Source organism: Falco cherrug, chromosome 2, assembly GCF_023634085.1.
Source record: "Falco cherrug isolate bFalChe1 chromosome 2, bFalChe1.pri, whole genome shotgun sequence".
Lineage (NCBI taxonomy): Eukaryota > Metazoa > Chordata > Aves > Falconiformes > Falconidae > Falco > Falco cherrug.
In genome coordinates, this window is record NC_073698.1 from 17694358 (window position 1) to 17714693 (window position 20336).

Here is a 20336-nt window from a genome sequence, read left to right on the forward strand (position 1 = left end):
CAGCACAAGTCAAACATTTTTATGCTCTAAGCTTTTATTTTATAAATTTTCAGAAGTTATCTTTGTAACCTGTCAATGTAAGCGATCTTTTTTAAACACTTTGACAATTTTATCTATACTGTCTTAAGGAGGATCCCTTAGACCTGTATTTTCATGAGAACAGATATTTTTAAAGCCACCAGTTCAATGTTTGATGAGGGAAGTACTGAGACATGACATGTTCAGACCCTACCAAGTCCAGTCACATCAACAACCCACTAAAGCCACTGGAATATTCCTAGGAAGATGCTGTCAGAAAAACATAGCAATTAATAGCTAAAAAACTTATTTATGCAGATCAAACAATATGTTCGTAATAGTCCCTTCTAGGCACAGGGCAAAAAGGATTAAATCTCTAAATAAATAAAAAAAAAGGTGATGTGAAAATGAAAATAAGGTATGTTTATATTAGTGACGGAGTTGCATAGATCCTGCTCTGCTAGTGGTCCCACAGTAGAGTGAGAATCATTACAGAAAAAGCTGCTGTTCAGTATGAACAAGATCAATTCCATTTCTTAGAAAGAAAGAATGAGAGAGTAACAAGCATCAAAAAATACATAAAACTTTTAAGGCAGATATCAACTACATTGGTCAAAATGTTCAAAATAATGTTTAAATGTGTCTTCATCTAGGACTGAATTTAAAATGTTTACCACATTCTGAGGTGTTGAAGTACCCAATGTTTATTATTTGTTTACAAACTACAAAGAGGAAAAAGTTTATTCTGTTTTGAATCAATACAGGGGGAAAATTATGTGTGAGAAATATCTTACATGCCTGTCCACCGTCTGTGGAAAAAGAACATTTAATTCTTTTTTCAGCCACTTGTTCTAAGTCCTCAGTTATAAAAGCCAAAGGTTAGTGGCCGGAACAAATAATGTAAATATTTTATGGGTTAACTAATTTCACTTTCTTTAATCATGATGATACAAGGGGGCATTGTATACTTTTTAAAAGGAAATTTATCATAGATATTATTAGCTGGAGACAATATATATGGTTATAAAAGGCATATTCAAAACAACAATGAATAAGACAAACTACAATATTTGTAGTAGACAAATAATTGTAGACAGCACATTACAAACCTCTGGAATGTTTTTTTTTCCCCTGTGATGGCTTAGCATAAGCAGAAGAACTGGGCACATCCCTGTGTTCCCTCTAAGCAGTACTTTTGTGGTTTGTGTAGCTTCTACATCTAACATGCTGGTTATTGAGGTAACTTCTGTCTTAGCATGTCCTAAAAACCCACTCGTGATGAAGGAATATTCCCAGAGTAGCAAATCCACAGTTATCCAACCATTGGTCTGTCTGGTTGGATTGTACACTTGAATGATGACTCTACCCTCAGCTGTGTAAAGAATTGCAAATAAGAAGCTCATCCTTTCTGAGTGAGTACTCCTGGCTCCTCAACATACCATTTCATCATTGCAAAACACATGTAAAATGATGATTAGAACTGGTGGCATGGACCACCTGCCTGGCAATAGGTGACCTGCTCTTACTGAGACTGTCAATCACTGCCCTTGAAAGAGTCTGGAGAAAAAAAAGAGCAGGGTAAATATTGCATATCCTCGGCAAGAGTAAAAGGCAGCAAAATGTTACCTAATCAAACTTATTCACGTCACACCACCTTCCACTCTGCATCCTTTGCTGCTCAAAGATAATAGAAACACCGCATCTAATTATGAGCACCTGGCTTTTGCAGGTCACTTTTCCAAGTCTTGACTTTTGCAAATTGCTGTTATCTTACTCTTTCATACTACTCTTTATTCCTAATGCAAAATAAGCTAGGTGTTACTTCATAGTAGTATTCCTTTTGATTCAAATCTAATGAGCTACAAAATTTATGACAGATTCAGCTAGATTCCCAGAAAATAAAAGGGGTCAATATCAGGTACAAATCACAGGCAAAGTGATTTGCTGTCAGCTGTCTACTCTGCCTGAGTCCATAGTCCAGCAAAACACCAAAGTTCCTATTTCACACAGAGTTTCAGAACTTCAGAGCTTTGCCTCCATGGAAATGAAGCATGAAGAATCCAGCACAAGATGCATATAAGTGAGAATGAGTAAATTGACATATTTACAGTCAATCCATGCTGTCAACTACAACATAAATTTAAAAGGCTAGGTATTTATGAGATAGGAGCAGAGAACTCAAGCGAAGTAGTAGAAAACTGGTCCAAAACTACTAAGTTGCACTGAAAACCAAACAGAAACAGAATCCCATAGCCCTAATCTGAGGTTTTAAGACAAGCTTTAAGGTGGAGCGAAAAAGTAGAAAGCTTCCTTTCCACTCCCTGGGCTCTCTGACCATGCAGGGACACTGCAATTAACCTGGTGCAACTCAAGCTTTGCTTTCAAACAAAGAGCACGCTCCAGAAGCAGGGTTAGCAGGAGGTTTTGGCATTTGCCAGATAAAAGTGACCTTACAACTGAAAGTTGCCAAAACAGGTAGTGCCAGGCTTTGCATCTGCTGCCTCTCAGAGCAATAAGCATAGTGTTCATGCTTAAAGGCACAGCCAGGTGTTCCCACAGCCTCTGACTTCGCACTCATGCACTTGTGGGAGCTCATGCACAAAACCCAATCAATCTACAGGGAGACACTCGGACACTTCTTTCTAAGGTCCTTTCACTCTCTGCAAAGAGACACAGAAAAGAAGCCTTAGTTTGACTATGTGCATTGTCCAGATGCAGTTGCCAGTGCAGGAGGGAGGAAGGTAGAGTGACTGAATGTTTCTACTTTAAATCAACCATCTCAAGAAAAATGGCTTCTAGTAATATCACACCTATTTTAGAGCACTATGATGCCATGAAAAGCACAGTCACTCAAGAACTTGCATGAGCAAATGAGGAAAAGGATAAAAATATATTGTGAATAAACAATATTTAATTTTAATCACTAGGAGAGGTGGGAAAAAAGTATTCCTGAAAATCAGAGTTGTGCCTGATTATTCTCATTATGCAACATAAAAATTAATGAAATGTGCTTCTTTGTTCTGGTTGTGACATAGCGTAGTTTAGAAACCCATTCAAAAGCTTTCAATCAAACAGAGAAAGATGGACATCTACATGTGCAAGCAGCTTCCTTATCATAAAAAATTATACAAATCATAAGAGGGGAGAGTTCACCATGGTGTCAAATTGTTTTAACAGCCACTTGACTCAAAAGAATCATTTCTATACAGCTTCATTGGTTTTCAGCTAATGGGAAAGAGAAGGGAGTATCTTATCTTTAGGTTGTTACACTTCTGCTTCAGTTCTATCACTGAAAACATTTTTAAATGACATTTTCATTGGCCTGTCTTAAAGAAGAAATATTGAAAATTCTGGGCCACTTTCAGAGCGTTATTAAAGTTCTCCAGTGCACAACTGTTAGTGAGATAAAAAAGTCATGTCATCTATTGTTTCTTATAACCCATTACAGTCTCTAGAAGCAGTCAAGCCAGCCAATTCAATTTATCTTGAAAACCATCAAAGCTGAAACATATTCTGACAAGCAAACTGGTGGAATATTAGCAGAAACAGAAGACAATTTGATTCTGAGAGCTCAGGACCTGCAAAGCATTGGCAGCTTAGTGTCAAAGGCCAAATGACTGTGAATAAACCAGCTTTGGGAAAAATTAGAATTCCTAGATCATAAGTAACAGATGTCCCTCACGCTAGAATGACTCTTGGGCTACCTCATTTGAATTTTATTAGGAAAGGAGGAAAAACACAGTTACAGAGAAAAAGTAAAACACTTGAAGATTGTGCGTGGTGGGTTTTAAATTAGTCTATCACTGTCAGGACTGCTTATTTCATTCAGTTGGTCCAGAATAAAGATAAAAAGTAACAGATAAAGAATAGACTCTTAGTACAAAAAAACAGGATACTGTACCTCCTAGATTTTAAAAAGTGTTATTTTTATACAGTTTCCAATGGTCAACAAACACAATTGGAAAGTGTTTTGCTGAAGCAATGGGAAAACCAGCTTCCTTGCCAACTGCTCCACTCTGCACACAATGTCCCCACAGACCTGGTTGAAAGTGGCCACCAACCAGAGAGGTCTTATCTTCCCAGTTCCTAGTAAACAGGGGACCTTGTGTCCACAGTATGACACTGAAGCCAACAGTATGAACTTCCCCTGGTTCAAAAGCTGCAAGAGAAAATTATGGAGGAGTGGTCCTCTGGGGGCTATCAGGTACCACATCCTGGATGTTATTGCAAGAGGATGTGCTTTCATCCCGGGAGAGCCAAAAGCTGGGAGGGTTTATTACACAAAAGAACATTGCAGGCTTAAACTCTTTGTTTTCTTTTTCATCAAGCATTGTCTATTGGTCACTGTGACAGTCAGCACGCTGGACTGGATGGACTTTTGATCTGGTGATACATGGCAATTATATAGCTGAGTGGCTGAAAGGAAATGGCACTTCCTCATACCACAGAAGGAGGACTAGATGAGTAACTCCACAGTTAAACAAAACAGTGGAAATGAACAGGGGAAGTTTCCACCAGCTTCCACTGAATCAGCCAACATTTTAAAATGAACAGTAGTTTATTACTCAGCATTTTAAAAATCTGGCTACAAATCTGTCTATACACTTTAGAATCTAACTTTCCAGATATAGGGTTTTTTTTAATCTTGGCTCTGAACTGGTTTATTTTTATTTTGCATATCTAAATCAGTGCAATGGGGCAAATTCCTGCTGGTGCAGTCTAGCTCATCTACCACAAACCTCTCCCCTCCACTAACAACAGATGAGGCACTGGCTCAGACAGCCGGCACAATCAGTAGAGCTATAAAAAGCTGACACTACCATTTTGCTGGACATTTTATCATTACAGAGCTGGTGTTTCTGGAAAATCCAAATTACTTGTGGTATTTGGAACTTCTTGCAATACAAAATTTTCAGAGGATTCTTTTTGACAAGCCCGATGTTTCACATTTAAAATTTTTTATTACAATTTATAATGTGAAATTTTTTCCTATTAAAAAGTATTTTATACCTAGAATTATTGAACAAAACATTTTAACACAATAAAAGTAAATTATTTTCCAGAACACATTTTGCCGAACTCCTGGGGAAGTTGAGATTTTAATGAATCGGCACATTCAAAAAGAATACATTCCACTAGAAAAATTCTGGCTACCTTCATAATGTAGTTTTAGGTACCAGCTCTATTCTTAGACAATTTCTCTATACTAAAGTGTTCGCAGGCCTAACAGTAAGTCAAAGGCCACTGAGTACCCTTATAAAAACTGATTTATTTCAAGGGTAGAAAAGGTCTGTGAGTCTGAGCAGGAGAGAAATAGTACAAGGAAAATACAGCTGCACAGTATCTGGCATGGAACCAAATAATTTCTTTCATGAAAGAAATTTCACTTTCAACTTTCTTGCCAATTGCGTGCCAAGTCACAGTTTCAGAAAGGTATCCACAAACCAGGGCTGGCAGGGCTCATCCTGTCAATCCATGCACAGAGAGGACTGGGTCTGGATTCCATTCACGGAGAGGACCCAGGGACGCAGTGGGTCCCTGCAAGGGCAGTGTCATCTCCTCTTGATCTGCCCAGCACTGATTACACAGGAATGGCATGTGAGGGTGATATTAAGCAACAGAGGAAAACCAGGAGAGTCTGTTCTTGTCTTCCCTTTCAGCCAAAAAGTGAAGCAGCTCCAGCTATCTCACTGTATTGTCAATGAGGCAAGTATTTACATCATGTCACAGATGGCCTTTTTCATGAGTATAGGCAGAAAATGACTGCACTGAGGAAGTACCTGTTAGGAGCTTCCAGCCCTTGTCTGGTCAAGAAAGGGTGGGAGGGCTATCCACCTGCACAGCTTACTACTGAGTTATCAGCTGTGTTTTGTCTTGTTGTCCACAAAAAAAAAAAAAAAGATGAAATGGAAAATTCCTATGATGTACTTTCAAGGAAAAGTTGAAATGTGGCCTTGGTGGCATCCAAAAGAAAGATTTGTGCTGCTTGAGAAAGGCAAAGTCATTGAGACAGCAGAATCAGTTAATATCCATTGGGGAGCTCTGTGAAAACAAATAACATATGCAAAGAGACATGGTAAAAGATGATGTGCCTTAAAAATGACAGTGACCCACAGAGATGAGGAATTGACTTCTATTTTTAAAGTATGGAAGTAGAAGTCCTGCAGAAGTTCAGATGGGAGACAGCAACATTAATACCACATGTCTAGGTAGTGCAGTGCTCACAAGCAGAACATTGAAACAGTCATGTCAACATACTCTCTGCACAGGGGAGAGAGTCAGGGAGAGACTTGTGTGCAAACACCCCATCTGCTTTGTGCAAACGCCCACAGGTGATGGCATGGAGGTAGTGGTGGTGCTTCACAGAAGGTCGCTTGGCCAGAGGAACCCACCACTGAGGACTGTGTGGTGCCTAGAGGAGGGCAGCTCCTGTTCTGCTGGCAGTGCGCAACCATCAGCCCTCTTGCATGCCACCATCTTCATGGAAAGGAAACTTCAGTGGATGGGCTTGACATGGACTTCAGAACATGCCAGCAGACAAGTTCAGACTCAGTCCTCTCAATCTAAATTGTACCTCATTCCATATGTGACTCCATTCATGTTCATTAAACTCATGGAGTACAGTTGCATTAACCATCTGTGAAGCTATAAGCTATCAATCCCAAATGGTTAATTGCCACAATAAATGTATTTTTTATTGTTGAAAAAATAATTGCTCCCAGAGAGAGGTATACAATGAGTTTCCTTAGAGAGGTGAAATAGCAATATTTGTGATCTTGTTATTTAGGGATATTATCCAAAATTTGGAAAATCTGGTTGCATGCAAGTGAAGCTCTCTGGTTAAACACAAAAAAACCAAAAAAAAACAAAAAACCCAAAACAAAACCAAAAAACTCCCACCCTGAATAAAATAAAAATTAGTGTGAAATGTAAAAAACAACAGAATGTTTGTACAAGAAGTAGAGCAACAGAGAATACTCCCTTCAGCATCTGGTTGTACCATACTGTAAACAACACACAAGAATTTAGCTTCATAGGGAAACTGGAAACCTCAGTGGCCACCCCCACTCAGCTTTTATATATCTAAAAAGCTTTACGCATACTAGGATATCTGATCTAAAGACAGTCATAACTGTTCATATAGACAATTTTGACTATGCAGAATAATCAAGGAAAAAGCCAAAGCAACAGTGTGGATTACTTAATCACTGCAGAAAAAACGCAAGGACAGAAGGAGGGAGGGAAGAAAGGATGGAAGTAAACCATCACATCCTGTCTTAATCTGAATTCGTTTGTAGAGTTTGGTTCCTATTCTCCACAGATTTAGAGGTGTGTTTACTTGCAAACTTATGATAAGTTCAGGTAAAGTCAATAAGAAAGCTGACCTAATAAATTTATACAATTGCTTACTATTTCGCAGAATGAATGCTTGCATTGTCCACATGTGTCCACTGTATAACGGACACTGAAATACCAGCCAAGAAACATCAAAACATTAGAACTATGACCCAGGAGTACAGATGGTGTTGAAAACTGAGAATAAAGCTACAGAGTCCATGTTCTTCAGGTGAGGAGTTCTTTTCCTTATTTGGTCCCTACAGTAATGGGATCCTGTGCTGGTGACATAGCAAATAAACAAAACTTTGCTGCGATATGGATGTGTTCATGCATGAGGCTGTACTCCTGCGAAGGTGTATATACATCTCTGCAGGAAGTGCTACCTATCATCAGACTTCATAGGCCTTGCATGAGAAATTTAGGACATTATAAAGCTAAGTCACATATTCCAGCGATTCAATTCCCAGCAAAGTGAGGCACACAAATGAACCTTTGCATAAATGGGACAAGAACTAAGCACCCTGAAAGTCACAACAGGTGTTTTTTTAATTTGCTTATGGGGGCTGAGTTGGGGAATGATGATTTGTGACTTACTTTCATCTGAACACAGAGCTGGTGACAGAACTAAAACTGTTTTGTTACTCTGTCTTTCTCACTGCAAGTCTTAAAAAAGATTTAATTTATGTATTGGAATGAAGATAAAAGTGCTTTGGAGAGAGGCTGGAAGGTCTTCTGTTCATCACAAAGCCTTTAAAAACACTTCGTATTTCTTGAGAGACCACTGAGATATCTGAACAGCTTCAAAACCAGAGCAGAGTTGTCTGGGTCACATCCCTTTAACTGCCATTTAAAGTAACTGAAAAGTGTTGATATTATTGCAAAATCAGAAATTTCTAAAAAAAAGATAAATAGCTATAAGTGGCATGCAATTTCAGTATGAACTGAATAGAGGTGTATGACAGAAATACCAGTGGTAGGGAAATACCCAAGGTCATGTTTGGAGCCAATGATCTACCTGCCCGATATTAAACTTTCAAACAAGTGTTGGCAAATCAAAAAGAATTTCAAAATGAGCAACATGAGCTCTGGGAAAATAATACAACATACATTTCCCAAGGCTCAATTTTTTTTTATTTATTTATTTTTTTTTTTTTATCAAGGAGACATTAAGAACTTGATCACAACTCACAGTATTGCCATGTCTCTCCTCTCAAAATCTACGTAAGCAAGACAACCACAACCTCTGAATCTGCCCAACCTTTGATTTTGGAAGAAAAGGGAATATCTAGCAAAATACATCACATGCTCAGCTTCATTTTATGACTCACAAAACTTTGTTTAACTACTCTCAGAAACTTTGAGAAAGTGCTTATAAAACAAGTGAGTCAGAAGGAAACACCTCTTCAGCTATAATTGACGTCCTCAGATTAATTATGCTTTCAGCACAATATTTACCTCAGGTCCCCTGCACCTCACCATCACCATTTTCTCTCTAATTTACATCTTACTGTTCGAGACACAATTTTTCTCCTAACTGTTGGCAGACAAAAAATTTCCTTTGCTACCATTTCCTTTTACATGCTTCTCAAGAAAATCTGAATTGCTCCTACAGTGCTAATGCTGATACTTCTTGTTCAGCCTGACCTTACACGTCACTTTAAGGTACAGATACAGAGGGTCACTCTCCCAAGTGGTAGTTAAGCCCACTGCTCTTTAGATTCATGACATATAGTACAAACCACAGCAATGACACAAGGATGAACTCAGAGCTGCACAGCTTGATGGTACAGAACAAGCTTTTGAAATAGAGTTGCTTCCCAAACTGGCTGCTAAAACCTGCCTCCAGCAAGCTCAGGTCCCTGCCACCTCTCCTATGAGTAAGCCACAAGCATATGAACCCTGCCCATGTAAGAGAGTGTTTTGCTTGTTTAACTTCTAACTAGACTAGGAAAAAAGTTTTTAAATACTCCACCCCCACCACAATCATCCTCTTCAGGGTGATAAAACAGAAGACTGATAAAGAGGAAAAGATGGTTGAAGGGCTGTGACTGTTCCAGGGCAGGGGAAAGTGCCTGAGAGGGATGGGCAGGCTTGGAAGGAGGAAGGAACATGGAACAAGCCTCTTTCAAAGGAGAAATGACTGTGCCAAAAGGTAGCTCAGAGCAAACACCTCCAAACTTCTCACATATTTCCTTTTCATAATTAAAGGACAAACATCGAAAAATAAACTCCCTTTTGGTTTTAAATACGTTGAATTGCATCAATTCATACAAAATCAGAAGAACTGGTTTGCTTCTCTTGGAGGAATGTGGCATATGAAGGCACAGAACCCAAGTGAGATCCTTTATGATATACAAGCACTTACCCACCCATGTTCTGCCCTAGAATATACCTACATGCAGCAAAGCACCTTTGCAGCCAGTTCACACTCCACCAAGCTGTTTACTTCCTCATGCTCATATGAGAAGGTCTTTTCTTCCCCCATACTTAAGATGTTGGAAGCTTTGGGCACACCCCTCATTGCAGACAGGTGTGCACAGAATTATGGGCATGCCCCTCATTACAGACAAGTGTGGCATAATCACTCTGCAACCTGGCACCCAGACAACAAACAAAGCATTTTCTCAGAAAGAACCCTTACAATTCCCCCTTTTTTGTTTGTTAAATTGGATAAGGTCAAGGCTGTGTATACCCCTTTGTATCATGGTTACATCAGATTCATCAAACACGGTAGACATATAACAGTGACCAAAAAATCCCTAACAATACAACAAACCCACGCATCAATATTTTTCATGTCACAGCCTAACTTGTTCAATGTGGTTAAAGCTTGTACAGCAGCAATGCCAGGTGCAAGGAAAGAAGCAGCAGGAAGATCTGCATTATTCTGGCTTGTTCTCTGGCTCATCATTGGTAGGAGGTCCATGATCAGCTGGTCAAACAAGACGAGCAGGGATCCACTGAGGCCCCTAACCTGTATTTTTCATGTTTGTTAAGTTATCCATTGTCTGCACAGTAGCCCTGTCCTGGTACTTCATTATCAAAACGGTACACTATATAGAGGTAAGCGTCATATGACACAGCTCTTTACAATCATATAGGGTCATTACCATATCCTTCTGCAATGGCAGTGTACAATTTCATAGTAAATGCCGATCTGATCCAAAAGTCTTTAACTGAGCATCTCTGTTCTCTTACAGCTTCATACGGGAGTTGTTCTCACACAGCTGGTGGCTATACCTGGTATCAGATGAGGAATGCACTGAATTCCACGTCTCCCTTTCACATAGCCTCCTTTCTGCACTGATCTAAGGCACTGTAGTATACACTCTTTCTCTTGCTTTCAGAACTGCTCAGCTCAAGTCTTTCTTCAGGTCTTTATCAATAAAATGCACAGTACAATTTAAATCTACAGATCTAGTCACAGTTGCAAAACAGCACAGAAAAGATTCAGGTTTTTCTCTTGCTCCTTGCTGCAAATACATGAGTGATACTCATACAGCCTCTACTGGATATGGTATCCTATTGTTGCAAAAGGACAAACACAATTACCAACGGAATGTTTGTTTCAAAAGACTATAATCTCGGACACCTCACCAGAATGTGATGACTCAGTCAGTTTTGCCCAAAATGCAGAATCTGTGGGTGGGGGGCGATTTGGTCCAAAACATCCATATGATTTTTCTGTTCCTGATTTTTCTATTCCCATATTAATGACTGTCCCATGGCTCCCAGCCGCTCAACTACCATCCTGCAGTGGTGATGAGAGTGCTTGTGTATCTGTCTTCACATATCAGTCTTCCCTGGTTCAGCTGGGCTATACCACCAGTTTCTTTTTTTCTTTTTCCTCAAGTCTCTGTCCGGGCACCATTTGTGGCATATGAAGGCACTGGACCCCAAGTGACATCCTTTATTACATACATAATTTGCTGATTATATACAATCACTTATCCACCTAAGTTCTGCCCTAGAATACGCCTATGTGCAGCAAAGCACCTTTACAGCCAGTTCACACTCCACCAAGCTGTTTACTTCCTCCATGCTCATATAAGGAGGTCTCTTCTTCCCCTGTTCTTAAAATGTGGGAAGCTTTGGGCACACCCCTCACTGGGGGGCTTTGGCCACGTCCCTCATTACAGACAAGTGTGGCATAATAGCTCTGCAACCTGGCACCCAGACAACATAGCCTTTTCTCAGAAAGAGCCCTTACAGGGGAACATGTTGTTTCCAGTGGAAAAATGCAGCAGAAACATGTTTATTGGTGCTGAAGAGCAGTGACAAAGAGGGGCTGGAAACATGACTGTCATGTCAAAACTGCTGTCAAAAGTATTTTGAATAATCATAGAATCATAGAATGGTCTGGGTTGGAAAGGACCTTCAAGATTATCTAACTCCAACCCCTCTGCCATGTGCAGGGGCACCTCCCACCAGACCAGGTTGCTCACAGCCCGATCCAGCCTGGCCTTGAGCACTGCCAGGGATGGGGCAGCCACGGCTGCTCTGGGCAGCCTGTGCCGGTGCCTCACCGCCCTCACGGTAAAGAATTTCTGCCTTGTATCTAATCTAAATCTACCCTCTTTCAGTTTAAAGCCATTACCACTTGTACTGTCACTACATGCCCTTGTAAAAAGTCCCTCTCCAGCTTTCCTGTAGGTCCCTTTACGTACTGGAAGGCTGCTACAAGGTCTCCCCAGAGCCTTCTCTTCTCCAGGCTGAACCATCCCAACTCTCTCAGCCTGTCTTCTTAGGAGAGGTGCTCCAGCTCTCTGATCATCTTTGTGGCTTTTCTCTGTACTCACTCCCAACAGGTCTATGTCCTTCTTATGTTGGGGACCCCAAAGCTGGATCCAGTACTCCAGGTGGGGTCTCACAAAAGAGGAGCAGAGGGGAGACTATCACCTCCCTTGACCTGCTGGCCACACTTCTTTTGATACAGCCCAGGATACGTCTGGCTTTCTGGGTTGCAAGTGCACGCTGCCTGGTCATGTTGAGCTTCTCGTCAACGTTTGGCTGTAGGTCCACTGCAGACCATGCTTGGAACCAGCTCTCTAACTCCTTCTCAGCCTCCCTGATGCTATGCAGCCTTCTTGCTTCCTCCTGCAGCTCAGCTACCTGCTGCAGGAGCTCCTCCACCTGGGCACACCTTTTCCGGCAGGTCTGCTGCCTGCCCCAGCACCAGGAGAAAGGTCTGGTCACTTCCTGCAGCCCAAGGTCTGCACTGCAGCCTGTCGCTTCAGCAGCTCTGTCTGGGTGGAGGCACTGGCCACCACTGGGGTAGATGGTGCAGACTCCCCTGCCAGAGCTGCAGCCTTTGCTCTCAGATGAGTGCTCCCCATCCTGCCATGAGGGTCAGATAGGATGAGCACCCTTGACCCATGCAGATGGTCACAGAATGGTGCCCACTTGATGGGTTATGTGTACTTCAAGCCTCTCCACTCAGCCAGTGTAATGTCCCTCCTTTGAAGCAGCGCCCTCCTACACCAACTGCCATGCCAAATGCCACCCATGCCCTGGCTGCTGCCTCACACCTTGTTTGCCTGCTCAGCACTCCAGGTTGCCTTGCTCCTCCAGGCTGCCGGTTGTGGGACTGGGGGTGGCTGTGGCCACCTCCGGCCCCACCCCCACCTTGTGAGCTGCTTGTGTGAGCTGCCGGCTCCTGGCAGGTCTCTGCACTCTCCTGGGTTCTCCCCTGCTCAGGAAACCTCCCTGTACACCGCGATCCCCCACTCCGTAGCTGAACATGCCTGCACAGGAGCTGATCACCTTGATGAGTGGGAAAGAACCCGGAACAGCATATGCAGTTCCACAGGAGTCTTTCTGAAATGCTGGGTCAGTGTAGGAAGCAAAACAGAGGTGGAATTTCTCAAACTATATCCAGACCATCTAAACCATAAATGTGGCATCCAGAGGCAGAACGTAGGTGTCCGAGTATCCAGTGTGATGGAGACTGACTATTTTTGGGTGCTATCTCTTAAAAACCCTGAAATTCTGTAATTCCTTCACTTAGGGCAGCAGTATTTCCAAGGCACCCACACACAGGCTTTCAATGTAAGCATTAAGTAGAAGTACTTTGGTGCATAAAGCTGGAACCCAGATTCACACCAAAGAGTTTTCCCATAATTCAAGGATATGCAATGAGACAAACTCCATTCAGCCTTTGGAGAGGTCCACTCCAACTCACCTAACTCACCTGGGATGCACTGAACTTAACATAGGCCTCACTACTTAAGGTAGCTCTCTTCTAAAACGCTGAGGGAAGAGGCAGTGCAGGACAAGTGCCTGTTTAAATTACTAGGAAGCATTAAAACTGGCATAAGTAACATTTGGTACCACTTACAGCTCTGGTTCCCTTGAGTGCAGAGTGAGAGATAAGAACAAAAACAAAGGAAAGCAGCATTTCAAAATAGGGAAGTAGGATATAATCAAGTGGTAGTGTGAACCCTGCAGTGAGAGTCTTTCAGAAAGCATATTCAAAGCTATTCTCCAGTAAATGGCTTAATTACTATTATTCGTATCATAATACAACTGGAGTAAAATTAAGGATTAGATATGGGCATTTTGTAAAATTCCTTAACCTTTTGATTTAAGCTATACTATTCAACTCCAAGTGCACAATTTTCTGAACGGCAATGTCACGATCTGCTACAGCATCACAGGCAAAGGTTATAAATAATTTCAGAAAATATTCACTTGGCTGGGAAATACCACTTAGCCCCTGTTCGCAAGGCGTAAGTGAGCTTTTCAGAGTACACAGGACTTGAGCTGCTTCTGAGTAAATAATCCTCTCCCATCGTACACATATACACACATCCCCTTCCAAATTAATGTTCTTACCTTATCTTTATTTTCAGAGCCAGAATCCTCAAGTTTGGTCCGAATTACAAAGGGAGTAGATAATCTCAGGAGAACTCGTTCAAATGTGGCACTGATCTTAGGAGAAACTATGTCGAAGCAGTCTTGGAATTTCAGAGTTTTATGAGTGTCACATCTGAGCTGCTTCCTAAGACCTTCTCCAAGCTGGAGAACTAGCATGTTTGGATCAAACATCAGGTGAAAGGGGAAAGCTCTGCAGAAGGTGCTGATGCTAATCCTCAGGTCTAAGGGGGACTGGGAAGTTCCTGGTGGAAGTGCTTTTGTGATATTTGCATTTTCATGTTCTTTGATAAGGAAAGTCAGACAGCTGCAGTTACTTGGGTTTGTCCCCTCTGAACACAACTTATCATTAGCGACCTGTTCTACTTCCACTTCCAAACGGTAGATCTTCTTTGCTGCTGCCTTTATCATTCCCATCATTGCAAATCCCACAATCTGATGTGGGTGAAAATAATGAAGCATGAGATTGCCTTCAGGGAGCTCTTTGCATAGGAAAGAAGGGGATTCCAGGGTGGCCTGTCTTCCAAATGAAGTTCTAATGTGCTCCAGCAAAGCATCAAAGCCATTGAAGAAGTCTTGAAGGGTCCCACCTACAGCTCGAAGAACTCTTTCATTCTCATCAAAGCAGATATTGAAGAATTCCTCACCAAACTTTTCTTGCATTTCCTCAAACTTCAAACCTATGGGACAATGAGACACTGATATCAACAACATAATATTGCTACTGTGTCACATTTTCCCTTTGTCCTCTAGTTGCCCACTATTTTTCCAAGTCAGTGAGAGTAGCTTTTTCACTGGATACCTGCCCATAGGATTTCTGCTTTCTTTGGTGGCTGGGCATAACCCTAGAATCTATTTCTGTGTGTCATTTTAAGTCCTCATGCCTTCAGCCTGCTGTCCCAGGTGGTTACTTGTGGGATTTACACTTGCTTGTCCTTTTCACTGCTGGAAGTCAAGATACATTATAATTTCCCTGACTTTTGCATGTCACATGCAGTCTGCTGTGTGAATGCACCCAGCCATGGGTGCACCCTTTTCATTGTGTTGACCTAGCCACCAAGAAGGCTCCTGCTTCTACAGCCCCTCAGTTCACTGCTTCTGTGAGGGATCCAGCTCTCCCCAGCTTGAAGAGTAAGCTATGGGACTCCAAGTCAGGCCTTTGGTCCACAATAAGCAATGTAAAGCCCTGCAGTCAGATGACACTTCAGTAGTTAGGGGATTGTGTTTTGGCGTTTTTTTCAGACAATATACTTTTCACATTATAACTATTGAGCACTTCCAGAAGATACAAAGGAGTAATTACTTCTTTTTTGTGGCCTGCAAAGGAAAGCAAAACCTTTCCATCTTAGGCTTCTACACCCACCCACTTTTAAAAAACAACCCTGTCTCTTAGAGCAATCTAAACTGGTAGTGGATGGGACAGCTCTGTGATATCTATCTCACACTGCCACTTCAGGTCTCCATCACAGAAGTTCAAAAGGTTTTGATTTACTAGAGGTGACAAGGCTGAAGGGATGAAAAAATATCAGTGATGGAAGCCCCTGGATGCAAATGTCTATCAAATTCTACTCCAGTTTGTTATTTACCATTTTAACGATAACTTAGAAAAAATAATTTTGAGATAGTTATTAAACATTTTCCTCTGTCTTATCTTAGGGAAGACATGCTTTGTTAAATTTCAGCTGTATATAATCACTATATCACATAGTAGGGTTACAAAATTGACCAGGTATGTTTGTATTGTTCTAAACTGTAATAGAAGGAAAAGTATATGCCAGCTGTATGTGAATTAAAAATATCCAGCAAGAGTTTTCAAAGGAAATTAATACAGGAATTAACAACATAGTTCCTTCAGTGTATTGAAATCAAATCAAATCACATTTCAGTTAACTACTCAAACACCTTAAAATTTATCTTGAATTCTAATAGAAATGAAATGAAGGGCAGTTATTTATTTCCCAAGAATACAACAGGCCTTTTATTTCAATGTGTGTTCAGCATGCTTTGTAACATTCATAAGATCCCAGTAGATTACTGAAATTCTCATTGTTTGTTTAGATTGCTTGTAGGCTTTTAAATGTGGAAGAACAGTGTGGTTAGTGACTTTCAAGCCCATGAGGCGTAACAGGACAGAAGAAGTCATGCATCTGTTGTTTACAGACAACCTTTGATCATCTCAAGTCAGCGCCTGAACTGCTTATGCCCACAGGCATAGTTAAAAGGATCAGTATTCACAAGGGATCTGAGAGTTCCACAGCTTTGCAAATTATTTGCAACAATAGCTTTGTTTGGGCCTTTGATATAATTAATAGCAGATTAAAATGCATAAAATTACATATATAAACAGGACAACATGACAAAGCATATTTTATAAAAGAAGTAATAGTAATAATTTGGGAAAGTTCATTCAAATGCCATTACTCATAATCAAATTTGGTCACTAAACTAGGTTATTACAAAAATATTCCCAGGATCTTTTATGACCACAGATGGTCAGATCTGCAGCTAGCCAGAAGAAAGTACCTCTGGTACACAATGCCCCCTAATATCCTGACTCAGAGGACAGTGTGCCAGTTCCTGACTCATTACCACTTTGTCTGCATAACTTAGTATTGTAATAGCTTCTATAAAAATATTCACTATAAGCCAAAAAGAATTTAATTCTAACCCATACCAACAACGTTGTCATAATTACAGCCTTGGGGGCACCCAAGGCTGTAAAACTGCACAGGCCCTGAAAGTATGGGAACAGGACAGTATCACACACCCCTGGGCTATTTGTACAAATGACCAAATACTGTTACAGAAGTATGTAACATCCCACAAAACCACCCAAAGCAACAGCACGGGTGAGCTGTCTTTAATGTGTATCATAAAAGTACAGTAAACCAGTCAATTGCCCTGCTGCCACTAACTGAAAATAGGGTATGCAGAACTGATCACTCAGGTATTTTACTGCTACATATGTAAGCCTCGCCTCATTACCGTTAAGGGGAGTTGTATCTTAGTATTCAGCCTGAAGTTTTGTTAATTGTCTTAGATTTGTGTGGTCGTCCGCCCTGGAGGACTGGCTGTTCAATCTGCGCACAAAGTACTGACTCCAAGCAACATGAACTATCCTATGAAATCCAGGTGAATGACCTGACTCGAGGATGTGCCACTACTTTAAAAAAACATTTTTTAGCTTTGGATTGTTACACACAGTACCAGCAGAAAATTAGATTAGCTCAGAGTAGAAAATAGACATGCCCAAGCTCAACCAAACTGCTGGTCCACCTTAGTCGGGAATTTTCTCTCTAATAATAGACACTATGAGTTACTGAGAAAATTTAAGTCAAACAACCTTCTAAAACAAACAAGTGCAATGTACCTATCAAGGAAGTCTCCTCCTAAGACTCGCCAATAAAAGGCCAATTTTTGCTTGAAGCATGATGGGTTTTCTTTAAATCAAAAATCTTTATTTCCATTCCTATTATACAAATCTACTTTTTTCTGTATTTCTACAATGCTTTTGGCTTCAATGATGTGCTTGTGTGAAGCTGCACAAAACACTTAGTCTGTATTTTTACTTATTCCTGCCTCTCCTAACAAATGATGAACAGAAACACACACTTACCTAACATTAACTCGGTACGTATTTCATCATAACCTTTTCATTTACTACCATATAAATGCTCCAAATTCTCCATACCCCCTTTTCCCTGTACTGATATCTGTTCAGCTTTCAAGAGACAATAGAAATGACCATCATCATCACAAAGAGAGAAAATGTCAGACTGCATCAGATTGCTATTCAGCTGCTCTGAAATCTTGTCTCAGCAGTGATTGCTATGAGATGCTATAGAAAAAACATGAAATCTGATGGAAAATCACGAGAAAACATGGCTTTGAGGAAGCTCCTCCCTAACTGCTACAGTAAATGTTTGGCTTATTCACTTACATGTAGAAAAACCATTTGTTGAAAAAATTCCCATTGTCTTTATAGTACATACTTTACCACATTTTTAGACTTCCACAGGCTAATTATTATCTTTAAAAATTGCATTTGGTATAATTTCCAGTTCCAACGTATTAAGTATTTCCTTTGTTTTTTCTTTTGAGAAAAGACAAATAAAATCTTCAAAATAATATTCTTTATAAACTTCAGGTTATACATCTGCATAAAACTTCAGGTTATACATCTGCATAAACAGTCTAATCTTTTCAAACTTGTCTCACATTAAATTCTTTCTCTGCATCTTCATTTTGTTTTCATTTTGATTTTGCAGTGGAATAATTTAAATTTAAGATGGCACTGAAAATATGAGCCAACTTCTGTTCATCAAAATCAATTATTTGCTATTCCTTTCTGAAAAGCTGGCATTTCCATTCCTTCCTTTTCACTATGGACCTCTAATCAACATTTTCATTCAGCTGCCCAGAAAAAAATGATTTGATATCTATATGTGTGCCCAGCACTTCCAAATGCAGAGGCCACTGAACTCCCATATGTGAACTCATGTGTGACCCCAACAACCATAGACAGGGCTTCCTCATGGGCACTAGCTTGAAATCAGAAAGTAGGAAGAAGTCTTCCTTAGTTTCACCAAGACACTTCGCTAAATGGTAGTGATACAAAATAAACCAAAATTCATCCCACATTCTCCCAAGTGAAGTCATTGTTATTTTGAGCTTCTGCTATTTACCAATCTTCTACTAATATACTGAATGAAATTCTAAAAATTCATCAGTCTTAATTTGCTTTCCTTTTAGAAAGTGGTCTACTGTGTTCCTACCACTTAATCCACTGCTTTGAGAGGGCAAATCACGTCTTACTCTAACACATGGATTTTTTTTCTTAGTTTCTTTTTGATGTTTTTTCTTACAATGCCTTTTTTATTCTAGTCCATACTGGAGAGAAATTAAATATGCACATTTGTAGTGAAAACTTATTAAATTGATTAGTGCTTATGAAAAAGCCTTGGTCTTTAATTAGGGATCTCTTAACTTGGACAGTGAGTTCAGGGAGTTTGTCTTGAGCCCCCACTCCCCAAACAAGCAAGATATGAGCAGGAACATCCAGACAATAAATATTGTGTGCACTATGGTATGACAGTAACTCCACCACACTCAGGCATCTGGTCAACATCCCTGGCATGTGTGAACCTTACAAATCATGACATAGTGCATGCCTGCACTTAGCCTAAACTTAAAAGTTTGCATACACTACGTGTGTAAGCTGTTTTTGTTTGTCACCAAGTATATGGATGATGTTAAGGTGGTAATTGGTGATGTATCCTTTTCTTTGTAATGCTTTGCAGTAATGATTTCATGCTTTGCTTCTATTGCTCTTTTATCATATTGTGCATAATAACTAGTACTGTTTCCTTTTATCATATTGCATGCTATTTTCCTTTATAGTATAAAATAATAAACTGCATTTATTCTTATATTTGATTTTTAATCCATTTTTGCTTGGTATCCAATCAATCAGCAAAACAATATTGTAGGAGGAAATTGAAGCAAAGCAACCATAGCATGAAAATATTGCTGTGCACCTCCACTACAAAGCACTTTGGGATCTATGACAAAAATACTATATAAGGTCTATTATTATCCTTTGAAAATGTATCTCAAAGACATTTAGAGAAGAGATCCTATACTTGTGAGCCAGATCCAAAATTACCAAAGTCTTTAAGCATAGACCCAAAGTTCAAATTAAGTATTTCACTGAACTAGAGAAGAAACAGATGATGCCATCTTGTAATAATGTACTAGTAAAAAGTCTTCCTTCATTTTCTTTTCTGTAAACTGTGAACCCACTACAAAATGTGAAATATTTAACAGTATTTCTAAGTATTTTGTACATTACTAAGTGAAAAAATGCGATCAGAATCTGTTCCCATAAAGAAAATCACAAATCATAGGCCCTTCAGAAACAAATAGAAAATTAATAATGTGATAAAAACACCAAAGTAATCCATTAACTTCTAGGGCATGCAGAAGCAGTTACAAGCCATTCAGTTCTTCCTTGAAGTAAATCTGGAGACAATGCTTGCAGAATGGCCAGCATCTGATTCCTTTGGCACAGGAACATAACCTTTTTTTTTCTGGGACACCCATTAAGA

At 40.1% G+C, this 20336-nt stretch overlaps 1 protein-coding gene across 1 annotated transcript in view; it reads right to left on the bottom strand.

The window, feature by feature from the left end:
• GUCY1A2 (guanylate cyclase 1 soluble subunit alpha 2) overlaps window positions 1-20336 on the bottom strand; it is a 178127-nt gene that overhangs the window by 128112 nt on the left and 29679 nt on the right. Inside the window, exon 4 of the mRNA XM_055701809.1 lies at window positions 14191-14909. Within this exon, the coding sequence (XP_055557784.1) occupies window positions 14191-14909 (719 nt within the window). The remainder of the gene's footprint in view (window positions 1-14190; window positions 14910-20336) is intronic.